Source organism: Macrotis lagotis, chromosome 1 (genome assembly GCF_037893015.1).
Source record: "Macrotis lagotis isolate mMagLag1 chromosome 1, bilby.v1.9.chrom.fasta, whole genome shotgun sequence".
Classification (NCBI taxonomy): Eukaryota; Metazoa; Chordata; class Mammalia; order Peramelemorphia; family Peramelidae; genus Macrotis; species Macrotis lagotis.
In genome coordinates, this window is record NC_133658.1 from 542869824 (window position 1) to 542882950 (window position 13127).

Genomic DNA, 13127 nt, shown 5'->3' on the forward strand with positions numbered 1-13127 from the left:
AACCTGGGGCACATTTTCCTATAAATACATCTATGGAAACTTAATGTACAATAATAGTTAAGGCACTCTGTTCAGTTATCTCCAGTAGTTCCTTATCAAAATACTTCAGGATCAAATATAAAAATCCTGTTTGGTGTTCAAAGATTTTCATAACCTGCCTCCTTTCTGACTTCTCCAGTCTTCTAGTCTAAGCTAAAACCCCACTGGTGACATGAAGCTTTCATTTCCTGATCTCTCTTAATTCTGTCTTTCCTCTGTCGATTATCTCCAATTTATACTGAATATAAGGTGTATATAGTTTTTTACATGGTGTCTCACACTGTGAATTCCTTGAGAGCAGGGATTGTTTTTTTGCTTTTCTTTGTACCCTTATCATTTAGCACAATAACTAGCACATAGAAGGTAACTTAATAAACACCTACTTAATAAATTTTTGACTGACTAGGAAAAGGAGAACTAAGTATAAACACCCTCAATTTTATAGTTAGAGAAATGAAAGTCAGGAATCATAACCTGTTGTTTCTCCCAAATGCTTTTTTTTATTGATCATTGTGGAAAGCAGGAAAAGAGAGCTGGGTTTGATTTCCAATTCTGTTTTTTTTTTTAAACTGTTTGTCTTTGTTCACATCAGTTTCTCGGCTTGGGCCTCACTGTATTCATCTTTAATGGAAGGAGGTTGCATTAGATGACCTCTAAGAAATCTCTTTTGGATCTAAATGATTCAGGAAATGCTGGCTGTTGTTTTTGAATGTTTAGTAATGACTTTTGTTTTTAAACCAAACTCACTTTCTGATAAATCTCTTCCACAACTGAACTCTCCTTTGTAAAGTTGATACATTCAATTTCAATCAATGGATAACATGGAAACAATAGAAAGATTATGAGATTGTCTTCTGGTGGGGGGAATTGTAAAATTCAAAACCTTACAAAAAATGATAGGTAGAAACTACTATTGCATATAATTGGAAAACAAATAAAATATTAATAAAATTAAAAAGCGGGGTGGCTAGGTAGTGCGGTGGATAGAGCACTGGCCCTGGAGTCAGGAGGACCTGAGTTCAAATCCGGAATCAGACACTTAATATTAACTACCTGTGTGACCTTGGGCAAGTCACTTAACACTATTTGCCTTGCAAAAACCTAAAAAAAAAAGAAAAAAGAAAATTAAAAAGGAAAAAATAAAGAAAATAAAGACATATATATATATATATATATATATGTATATATGTGCTGCCAAAAAATACCTACTATCCACAGTTAAAAAAAATAAAGTTGATAATTAATAACAATTGACAAAATGATGGTATATGATGGTGTATGCAGCACTGTCCCATACCTCTATTGTAAGGAGGAAAGTGTGTTTCATCAAGATTGGTCAAGAATCCTTAGTGATTCCTAATATGGACAAAATGAACCTTGTCTTTGTATTCTCACACATAATGATCCTTATATGAATCTCTTCTCAGAATTTTTCTCTGAAGCATCTCCTTTTTTCTTTTTTTTTTAGGTTTTTGCAAGGCAAATGAGGTTAAGTGGCTTGCCCACAGGCCACACAGCTAGGTAATTATTAAGTGTCTGAGACAGGATTTGAACCCAGGTCCTCCTGACTCCAGGGCCAGTGCTTTATCCACTATGCCACCTAGCCACCCTTGAAGTGTCTACTTTTGAAATGTTTTTTTGAGAGAAGCGCCTAAATTAGAACTTTTTAAATCAGTTTCATTAATTTGTGGTGATAGGCGTAGGAAGAAATTCTTTGATCAAAATTATCACCTCTCCTCTGTTTAGTTCACATTCTTTGCTAAAGCCACACTAAATCCCCTTTTTTCTTATTAATGAGCTTATTTTTCCAACTACATGGCAAATAAGTCCCCTTTTTACTCCTACTTTGAATGCAAGCAAATAGCTCAATAAGAACTCATAAGCTATTACTTTTTCAAACCCATACACCTTAATATCTTCCCCAAAGAATATATGTTAGACTTAACAGAAAACTTGGCTTCTCTTGGCTTTTCCTGTCAGACTGAGAGCTACCTAGCATGGTGTGTGGAGGAAAGGAAAGTTTTGGGAATCAGGTTGTGGAAGTGTTTTCTAATGGGTTGATCACTTAAATCAACGCGTTAGAAAATTCTTCCAGGTCCTGAAAGTCTTTTTATTATTTGAGGTTTCATGATTTCCTTGAATATGCTTTCCAATGGGAATCCAAAAAATTCAGTCACTATCATTCATGTAACAAATTAATGCTGTTCTACATTATCACAACCATTGTGCTCCCCTCCCCCATGCTAGTGTGAATAATTAAGTTATATTTGGTTCAATCATTCCCTTTCTTTAATTATAATATAAAGGGCATACCTTTACTAAGGGGCTATTCCAATGACTTGTGTCTTGAAAGTGACTTTTAGGTTGTTAAATCTACCAATCTGGCAAACTTTCAGATTTTGGCCTTCTGATGATCTGTATCTATTTTGTCAGTTAAGATTTGGGAGGGGTGGTGGTGGTGGTGTTATTGCTAAATTGGCTTCAAAGTGACAGGTTGTCACAGGAAGCATCTACCTTAAGACATGGGACGGGTTGCCCCTTGTGCTGGTAGAGGAGTCCTCATGCTAACAAAATCATCCTTTAGGTCCTGAAGGATATTTGTCATATGTACTTGTGCCCCTCATTTCCTTTAGGCTAATTGATCTATGCTTTAGTTTATAATGTGGAAGGGGGCCAGATTCAGAAAGTCTCAGTATCCAATATGATAATGAAAATGATAATGAGGACAATAACAACTCTCACGTATGCTATACATTAAGGTATGAAAAAGTGCTATGTTATTGGAAGCTCACAACAACCTCATAAGGTATGTACTATTATTTTTTTATCATTATTATTATTCCCATTTTACACATAAAGAAACTGAGGTTTAGAAAGATTAAATGACTTAGAGGGCAGCTAGGTGGCAGAATGGAGAGGGTACTGGTCCTGGAGTCAGGAAGACCTAAGTTCAAATCCAGCCTCCAATACTTAATATAATTACTTAGCTGTGTGACCTTGGGTAAGTTACTTAACCCCATCGCCTTGTAAAAACCAAAAAAACAAAATTAAATGACAGCCACATCTCATGTATGATGTAGGATTTGAACCCAGATCTTCTGAGTCCATGGCTCTATCACCCCACTGTTACTCCAGCAGCAGACATCTCTTGCCTCGTTCACATTTCCTGCCAAGCATCACGTAGGCCTTTTTTTTTCCCTTGCTCTGGCCAGAACTTCGAGCACACTTTGAGCCAGCCTCTGAAATGGAAGGAGTAGACAAGGATACAGATGAAGTAGAAGAGGATTACCAGCCAGGAGATTCAAATGGAAATGAAGAACCCATTGTAGCTTCTGGAGTGAGCAGGGCTGGCTCTGTAGTAACCCTGGAATCCCAACACCATCACAAGCTTAACCTTCAGCTGAGCAAACTTAGACAAGAAACCAACAGGTAATGAGTGTTACAGGTGACCAGGAGGAACCAAAGGGAAGATGCTGCCATGGCCCCATGGGGAGGATTTCCTGAACCATCATGGACATAATAGATTACATAGTTGACAGAGGTGAAACATCATGGCTGAATTGGGTTTTTTTTCGGAGGGTATCTGACAGTGGAAGTGAAGAGACATTGGGAAATTAAAGGGATATTTTTTTAAAAGACAGACAAGGACAGTGATTTCATTATTTTAAGAAATTGGAGTACAATCCCTTGAAAGAGCACTTGGCTCTGTGGTCAGAGGACCTTTTCAGAGACTCATCCATTGTGTCTTGCAAGAGAGATTCAGATCCTCTTGAAGGAGGTCCAATCTCACTTTTGCTGCTTCCTTTCTATATTGTTTTACACAAGTTACTTAACCAACTTGTTTTCTTCACAAGACAATTGATTCCCTCTGGAATTACGATCTTATCTACCAATATAGATTTGCAATGTATAGTCTTAGAGTAGGGATTCTTAGTCTGGGGCCCATGAATTTGTTTTATAAAATATTTTGATAGCTGTTTTTTGGCAGCATTGGTTTTCTTGGTAATCCTATGCATTTTACTTTATGCATTTAAAACATTTTTCCAAAAAGAGGTCATAGGTTTCATTGGATTGCTAAGGGGGTTGTCAGTGGTCCAAAAACATAGGTTAAGAACTCCTGTTAAGAGTTGTCTAGGGCAGGGAAAGGTTACATGACTTGCCCAGAGTTCACTGTGTCAACAGTGTTTGAACCTAGATCTTTCTGGCTCCAAATTTAGCTCTTTAAGCATTATCACCACAATCTCTCTCATCATTGGTTTATAAAGTCCTTGAAAATGGGACTTTTGTCATGTCTTTGTATCCTTGGTGCCTAGCATGGTGCATTGCTGAAATTAGGAATTCAAAATTTCCTGAATTTCTTGGATTCATCCAAATACCCATTATACTCTCTTCCTACAATTTAAAAAAAAAAAGACCTGAACAGACTTCAGAAAAACCTGGAAAGACATACATGAACTCTCGCTAAGTAACATAAGCAGAACCAGGAAAAGATTATACAGTGGTTTTTCTCACAGTAATCTAAGACAATTTTAAAAGACTTGTGATGGAAAATGCCATCCACATCCAGAAAAAGAATTAAGGAGTCTGAATGCAGATCAAAGCACACTATTTTCACTTTTTAAAAAATTTGTTGTTTTTCTTTCTTGTGGTTTTTCCCTTTTATTCTGATTCTTTCATAGTGTGACTTAAATGGAAATATGTATAACATGATTGAGCATATATAACCTGATTAGATTACTTTGCTATCTTTTTTTTTAGGGTTTTTTTTTTTGCAAGGTAAACGGGGTTAAGTGGCTTGCTCAAGGCCACACAGCTAGGTAATTATTAAGTGTTTGAGACCGAATTTGAACCCAGGTCCTGCTGACTCCAGGGCCAGTGCTTTATCCACTACGCCACCTAGCTGCCCCTACTTTGCTATCTTAAGGAGGGGGAAGGAAAGTTGAGGAGAACATTTTACAAAAAAATAATATTGAAAAAATAAAAATAAAAAGAAGGCCTTAAGCAGAGTTTGTAAGTGTTTTGGAGTCATCAAGGTGGGAATTCTACAGATTTTTATTGTCAGATAGTCCCATATTAATGTTATTGTTTCAGTCATTTCAGCTTTGTCCAACTCTTATTGGATTTTTTTGGCAAAGATATTGGAATTAGCTGTTTCCTTCTTCAGCTCATCTGACAGATGAGGAAAATTGAGGCAAACAGGATTAAAGTGGCTTGCTCAGGGTCATATAGCTAATAAGTGTCTAAGGCGAAATTTCAACTCAGGTCTTCCTAACTCCAGATCAGATGTTCTGTCCGCTATGCCACCTAGCTACTCTTTGTGTAAGAAGGAACAAAGATGAAACAGCAAAAGTCATCTTCCTTCTATAGATGGCAAAGCAGGAAGAGAGGATTGTTTTGCTGAAGACCTCTTAGGAACTTGGTGACAGATTTAAGGATGTCGTCATTTCCTTTGTATCCTTTGGCATAAGAAATGCTTAGTAAGTGCAGCCGGGCTCACAGACATTGGTCCCAATGCAGATGTTGCTATAGTTAGTTTAGCAGGAACTTTGTGCCAAGCCTGCCTACTTTCATAGTTATTGCCATCACAATAACATCTCATCTCGGCTTAAAGAGCTCTTAAGGAGTAGAAACCTACTGTCACCCCAGGTTAAAGAAACTGCATGCAGATCCTATCTCTGCCACTCACTATGTGACTGGAAAAGTCATTTTCACTCTCTGGGACTCACTTATTTCATTTGTAAAATGAAAAAGTTAGATTATAGCCTTTTGAACTTCTTTCCAGTTTCTGATCTATGGTTCTGGGATCTTTTGCTAAGACATCAAGCATTTTAGATTTCATTGGTTTGAAAATCACAGTTAGTGTCCAAGGTGGAATGTGAATTCACGTTTTTCTGATTCCAAGTCTAGTTATATCTGATATAGACCCAATGAGAAAGGCATTTAGAGTACCATTCATCAGTTTGGCAGAAGGTCCCCAGTGGAATGTCCCAGGTATATGTGTTGGGTCTTGGGCTACTGAACACTTTTATCAAAGACTTGGATAAAAAGCATCTTAAGCTTATCAGATCTGCAGATGACATAAAGTTGAGAGGGACAAGTTGTAACATTATCATCCTTCATTCCCTCTGAAAGATGAAGCCATGGCATGCATTGAGTAAGGGGGTTGTTGTGCTGTTATCAGCCTCACTCTTTCCTCCATTCATCTGTGTCCAGTGGCCAGATATGGATCAGAAGACTGGAGATGACCTTGAATGTGAGGCAATCAGGGTTAAGCGATTTGCCTAAGGTCACACTGCTAGTAAATGTCTGAGGCTGGACTTTAACTCAGTTTCAACTCATTCAGTGCCCTGAAGTCAGAATGACAGAAAAGGACAGATTAGTGCATTGGGCTGATTGGAATAAGATGAAGTAGTGATAAATGTAAAGTTTTAGTCTTGGGCACAAATATAAAAATCAACTTTACAAATGTGGAATGGGTGGAGATATAGCAATTTGTCTGAAAAAGATTGGGGGGGTGGGGGGAAGTTATGAGTTAGCAGTGTGATATATGTCAGCTTGGAAAGCTCATGTGATCTTAGGTTGCTTCTGAGGATGAGGTAATACCAATCCTTTGTCTTAAGACCACATGTAGATTGTATTTTTGTCTGGAAGCCACAGAGTATGTAGAGAGCCATAACCAGGAATGTGGAAGGTTTTGAATCTTTGCCATTAAAGGATCATTTGAATGAGTTGGAAATGTTTAGTATGTTTAGTATGTTTCAAGTTTGTGAAGGATTGTAGGTGGAAGAGGCTTGTTCTAATGGTCGCAAGAGAGTAATAGGAGCATTGGGTGGAAATTGTGAGGTTAATTTTGATACCAGGTAAATTTTAGAAATGTCTCAAAATGGAATGCCTGGGGTGACAAATACTCCTTAAAAGTTCTTTAAGGGGCGGCTAGGTGGCGTAGTGGATAAAGCACTGGCCCTGGAGTCAGGAGTAACTGGGTTCAAATCTGGTCTCAGACACTTAATAATTACCTAGCTGTATGGCCTTGAGCAAGACACTTAACCCCATTTGCCTTGCAAAAAAACCTAAAAAAAAAGTTCTTTAAGTGGACTGGATGACCCTATGTTTTGGTTAGGAAGCCTTCATGGTATGAGTTGAACTTGTGGTCCTAAAGTCTAAAATTTTGAAACTCGGAACACTGAATCTATTCTACTGAGTACCGTTGACATGTGTGGTTTTCTCATAAGAGCTTCTGAATGTGTCAGGCTTCACCAAGTTTTAGCATTAGGAAAGGTCTTTTTGCTCCATTTGTTAGAGTGAGAAAAATGGCTTTTTTCTACACTGCGGCCATTCCCCTATCACACTGAGATAAGGAAATTGAGGCCTAAAGGGGAAAAGTGATTTGTCCAGTTGTCTATGTAGTAAGTGGTAGAGTTGTGATTTAAATCCAGGTATTTCAATTGCCTTCTTAATTTGTCCTGTATTACAGGGAGGCCATTCTTTAATGTTCTCTATATAAAGAAAAGTATGTTATTCTTCCTCTTTCTGGCTTTTGACTTTTTTTGTTTTTTTATTAGGCTTCTGGAACACTTGGTTCAAAAAGAGAGGGAATACCAGCATTTCCTACGGCTAACTCTTGAACAGAAAACTCAAGAACTGTACCTTCTTCAGTTACGGTTCAAATCTGCTGGTGAGATAATTTTCTATTTGCTGAGATTTCAGTGTATGCCAAGGGATGCACATCTGAAATGCCTGGGAAGTCTGTAAGTGCCCAGAGCTAGAGGAGGCAGAGCTGTAGGGACCTTTGATCATTTCCATTTTTTTAAAGTAGTCTCAAAAGTTTTAATAATCCAACCCTGAATCTCATGAAGAATATAATGTTAAGTCCATTGGCCTATAGTTTGAAACATGCACCTTGTTCTCTTTTTTAAAATCTGGAGAAGTCAGGTGACTTGAACTCCCTTTAGACAAGTCCTCTCCTGCCACTTCTTCACCATTTTCAACCTTTGCTTTCTTATCTAATTATTTTCCTTAAGAGTGAAAAGAAAACACAAGTAGTTGATTAGGTCTGCCTTTCAGCTCTTCAGTCACTCTTTCCCATCAGTCCACTCAGGGACCCCATTCTTAATAATTCTCTTTTCAACAACCTTAGCTACAAAAGGTCCTTTTGTTATATTTATAACTCATCCCATCTTCATTGTTTTTAGAGAACCTTCCCTTGCCTCCATTACAAACATATGTTCTGTTCCCTTCTCTTAGAGAAGTCCTCAGTTATACTGTCTCACACTGATCTCTTTTGTAAACATGGACTTTGTAATGACTTCCCTTCTTTACAGGGGAGCAGGACACTGGGGTAACACAACAACCAATCAGGCATTCTGAAGCCCAGAGCTGCTTGACATACTTTGCTTTAGCCAAATTTGTAGATGCCTGCAAGCTGCCAGAAACCACAAAACCAGCCTTGATCAGCTCAAATCTGCAGTGACAGACTCAAGATTTTGGTCCCTGGCTACCTGGACATCTGTTCCTTTAACCCTTAACTCTTTACTCAAAAGCCTCTAGAAACTATAATCACTCTCTTCCCACTTCTCTTTGAACAGCTTGGGAACTGTCTCCTGGTTCCCTTGTAAGTTCTTCTCAGATAAATGCATTTGTAATCTGATCACATTGATCCATATATGATCCTTTTGGGGCCTGGGGCCTTCCTTTTAACACTTTAGTTATATGCATTCCACTTCACAGGGTGATGTGCATTGGGGTTTTTTTTTTTAAGATTTTTCAAGGCAATGGGGTTAAGTGGCTTGCCCAAGGCCACACGGCTCAGTAATTAGGTGTCTGAGGCCAGATTTGAACCCAGGTACTCCCGACTCCAACACCAGTGCACTATCCAGATATGCATTGATATAGAAAATCTACATAGAATTTTTTGGCCCTCCCTTCAAACCAGATTAGTTTGAATTTTTTTTTCCTTTGATGGGATGTTTACAATACCTTACTGTAAAATTTTGGATTGTCATCTGTAGCTTTCACAAAACTCCCCACAAATTCTTAATTTCTTACGCTGCCTTGTAACATTGAAACTTCAATAGGGAAAATCAAGATGTGGTAACCTTCTTCACGGAATCACAGTTATTCTATTTAACTCAATAAACATTAAGTGCCCATTATTTCTGAGGACCCTATGCTAGATGCTGGGGATGCAAGGACAAAATTAAACAAACCAAAGAACCTAATCATTCCTCAACCTGGGATATGTGTGTTTGAAGCCTGGGATTGGGGTCACAAAAGAAAGTACCCTATTTGTGTTTGGTGCTTCCTGGTGATTAATAAAAGGATCAGTGCCTGGTTAGTTTCAGTAGGTAAGTCTGGAATACCTACTAAATATCTAATCATCTACCCCAGGGCTCATTCTAATGTTGAATCATCTTCTCCAGGAATATGAACTGCCATGCTTTGGGCATCCATGGGATCCTCTGCCTCATTATGTGTCCATTTAATTTTCTTTGTCTTGCAATATTTATTCATAGATGTCTGGACTCTTGATCCCATTGATTTGATGTCCTCTGAATTTTCGGTCATTTTAGTATCTCTCCTTCCCACCCACCCCCTTCCCACCCCCCCCCCCATCTCCCATAGTACTGTATAAGTCAGAAAGTACTTTCTAACCCCTTCCTTTCCACGAGAGCTGAACTTCACCTGTCCTGCCCCAGTTACCTGTTTCTCTGACTTCACTTTATTGTGGCAGAATGCTGTTGACACTGCAGCCTAAGTAAACTTCTTGGGTAGAAATATCTAGCATTTGTCTAGAGTCAATACTAATGGGATTTGAATCCAGGTCCTCTGACTCCCAAGGTCAAGTCTTTCCATTGTACTACAATGCCTCTTAATGATGGCATTTGATGAGCTATGATAGCCAAGTCCTATAGCTTTAATTGGTTTCCATTAGTTCCAAGTTACATTATATAAAATTCATTTTTTTAATTCTGTCACAGATAATATGGTTACTCCAACACAACTTCCTGAATCACAAGCACAAAGAACAGACAGTGAGCTCACAGACTGGTTAAAACTACAAGGAGCTGATGCTAATATAATCGGAAAGGTAAAATAACCACAAAATTATGGAGATCTTAGTTTTAGACGCCAATTCCCTCTCATATATTTGATTTTTCTTTCAGATTGTTGAAGAGGGTTACACACTTTGTGACATACTTAATGACGTCACTAAAGAAGACTTACGATATCTTGGACTTCGGTAAGAACAACCTCAAACTAAAGCTGGAAGAAAATGAGTTAATCTAGAAAAGCTAGAATTGTATACAAATTACAGATCCAAGTGTATACAAATTAGAGTGGGGATGTTGAGATATAAATGTCAAACTCAAAAGAAATGAGAAACCATTATCCCTTATATAAAGATCCTGCTGGTCACATATTGACTCGGAACAATCAGAACAACAACAGCCATGGGCCATTCCAGGTGGTTGGTCAAATCCCTAATTCCATTTTTATTTTGTTCAATATTTTCCAATTACATTTTAAACTGAAGTGTGGCTTACCAGAATGCAGTCTTCCGGTTTCACTTTTAAAGGGGAAGAAATGAATTCCATATGGAATTCTTTAATTCTCTAGGCATTCTTATGTAGTATTTTATAAGCCATTGGTGGACAAAAAAGCATGTACTTAATTTTAGAATGGGTTTTTTTCCCCCCTAAACTTGGAATAGATTTTTTAACCTAGATTCCCCTTTATCACCGTATTTTCCTGTCAGCATATCACAATTTGGGCTAGCCTGGTTAATGGTATATTTCTGAAGTGCCCTAATTAGTAGTATTATGTGGATATCTAATGGTGCTCACAGACCATAAGCACAGCAGAAGACTTGGAGATGGGGAGATCTGTATTCACATCCAAGAGTCTCAGTTTCCCAGTCTATAAAGCAATAACCTTTCAGGGCTACTTTGTACTTTACAAACCCCAAGCTATATAAATATTTATATCTTTAAAATATCTAAATATTCAATAAATATTAAATATATAAATTATGTATATATAAATTATATACCTATAAATTATATCTTTTAAATCTATTGCACATAAGATTATATTTATTTTGAAGTTGTAGGTGTCATATCACAAAAATCAACAAGCATTTATTAACTAATTACTGTGTGTCAGGTCCTGGAGAATAGTCCTTGACCTCAAGGAACTGATAATTTCATGGTACATAAATATGAGATCAAGTCGCTCGCTAGGAGGTGGTTTTACAAGGAACCAGGGAGCTGGGAAAGTAGTTTTGAAGGAAGGAGCTTTGAAGAGGTGGTGGTGATGGTAAAGGGGGGAAAGCATTTTCAGGCAGGAGACAGTACAAACACAGGCAAGTATAGTTGTGGGAATGGTGGAAGATTACTCAGGAAAAGCTTTCCTGCTTTTTATTTTAAATGCCTTTTCTTGCCCTATCACTAAAGGAGATTTGCACTCAGTGATGAACCAGGATTTTTCTTTTAAGACCCTAAATTTCTAGATGAGCCACTCAAAGAGATGAAAATGATAGCTTCATCAAACTGTTTTATGACTTCTTAGGATGAAAAGAAGTTATTCCTATTTTGGATACTCATGGATTCAGGGAACTCAAATCTTCTTTTGGTTCTGTGAAGAACAGTTATTTGAAATCCTCTTCCTCATCCTTTCTAACAGCTCTAGTCTCTGGTGCCCCAGTCCCACATTTAACTGCCTAATGGACTTTTGGACTGGATGCCCTGTAGGCATCTCAAACTCACAACCTTGCAGGCAACTTGGATTTTAACTCACTCCATTTATCCAGTCAAGTTGCCAAATTTTGTTTCTGTCAACTCAATCCTCACACAGCCTCCACCCTGATTCAGGCTCCTAGACAGTAGCATTATCTACCAACCTCAAGTCCCTCTCCACATCTCCCTGTGGCCATGGAGCAGATCTTCCAAACAGCAGTTGAATCCACACTGCTGCACTCAAACTCAAACTGGCTCCCTGGTTAAGTTCTTGTTTGACATTCAAAGCTTTTCCTAATCTTGTATCTTTGCTTATTCCCTTTTATAAAACAGTTACACACCTCTCTTCTTGAAGGATAGGGGGAGAAAAGGCAGAGGGACTCAAACAACTATTTAAAATAAAAAGCAGGAATTTCCTGGCTAATCTTCCACTATTCCCACCATTATTCATGGGAAGTATGGAACTGGCTAGTATGGGGACAGAAATTGATGTCATTAAAAATAAGTATATTTCAGTTAACTCAAAGTAAATTTATTGCACCACACTACTACAGTATGTGTTCTTTATATGCTCATTTGTAATAAGTAAACACATTAACTAATGTTTAAATTAGGGATCATGTTTTAGAACACAATTATAAAAACAAACTGAGACTTTTTTTGACATGTCAAAAGTTACGAATGACCTAAGTAATAGGTATTTATCCATGTTTCAAAATAACTTCTTAATGGGAACATTTCTTTAATCTTCATAGTGGTGGTCTTCTCTGCAGAATTTGGAACACTATCTCAAAGCACAGACACCAGACTTGTGGACCCTCACAAATCAAAGATTAGGTTTAATTACAATAAAAAACAACAAAAACAAAAACTGTGGGAATGGGTGAGGTAAACATTCCACATTTTTAAAATTCCTATAAATATGTATACAAATGCTATTTTATGCAGTATTATATAATTGTTTATTCAATTAATTTTAAACAGATAATTATTTTGCAAAAATGGACTCATTTAGTATATGTAATAATGCATTTATGTAAACTAAAATAAATATACACACTATATATATATATACTTATGTATGTGTATATATATGTATAAATAAATAAAAATTGTGTCACATCCAGCTAAAGGAAAGCTTAGACATGAATTTTTTTTGAATAGTAACTAACTGAAATATATATATATGTATATATATATACATATATATATATATATATGTATATATATGTATATGTATGTTGCTGGGAGAGTAAAAGAGGAAAAGGTATTATAATAAAATAACCATTGGCTGTGCTGCACTTTTCCAAAGACAAGCTATTAATATAAAACTAACAATTGGCAGAGGAACAT

At 37.2% G+C, this 13127-nt stretch overlaps 1 protein-coding gene across 2 annotated transcripts in view; it reads left to right on the forward strand.

Moving 5' to 3' along the window:
- MAP3K15 (mitogen-activated protein kinase kinase kinase 15) overlaps positions 1–12920 on the forward strand; it is a 142964-nt gene extending 130044 nt beyond the window's left edge. For both annotated transcript variants that reach the window (XM_074214296.1, XM_074214297.1), the window contains 5 exons: positions 3252–3468; positions 7602–7714; positions 10017–10126; positions 10203–10279; positions 12530–12920. In XM_074214296.1, the coding sequence (XP_074070397.1) occupies positions 3252–3468; positions 7602–7714; positions 10017–10126; positions 10203–10279; positions 12530–12611 (599 nt within the window). In that variant the 3' untranslated portion in view covers positions 12612–12920. The remainder of the gene's footprint in view (positions 1–3251; positions 3469–7601; positions 7715–10016; positions 10127–10202; positions 10280–12529) is intronic.
- The last annotated feature ends 207 nt before the right edge of the window (positions 12921–13127 follow it).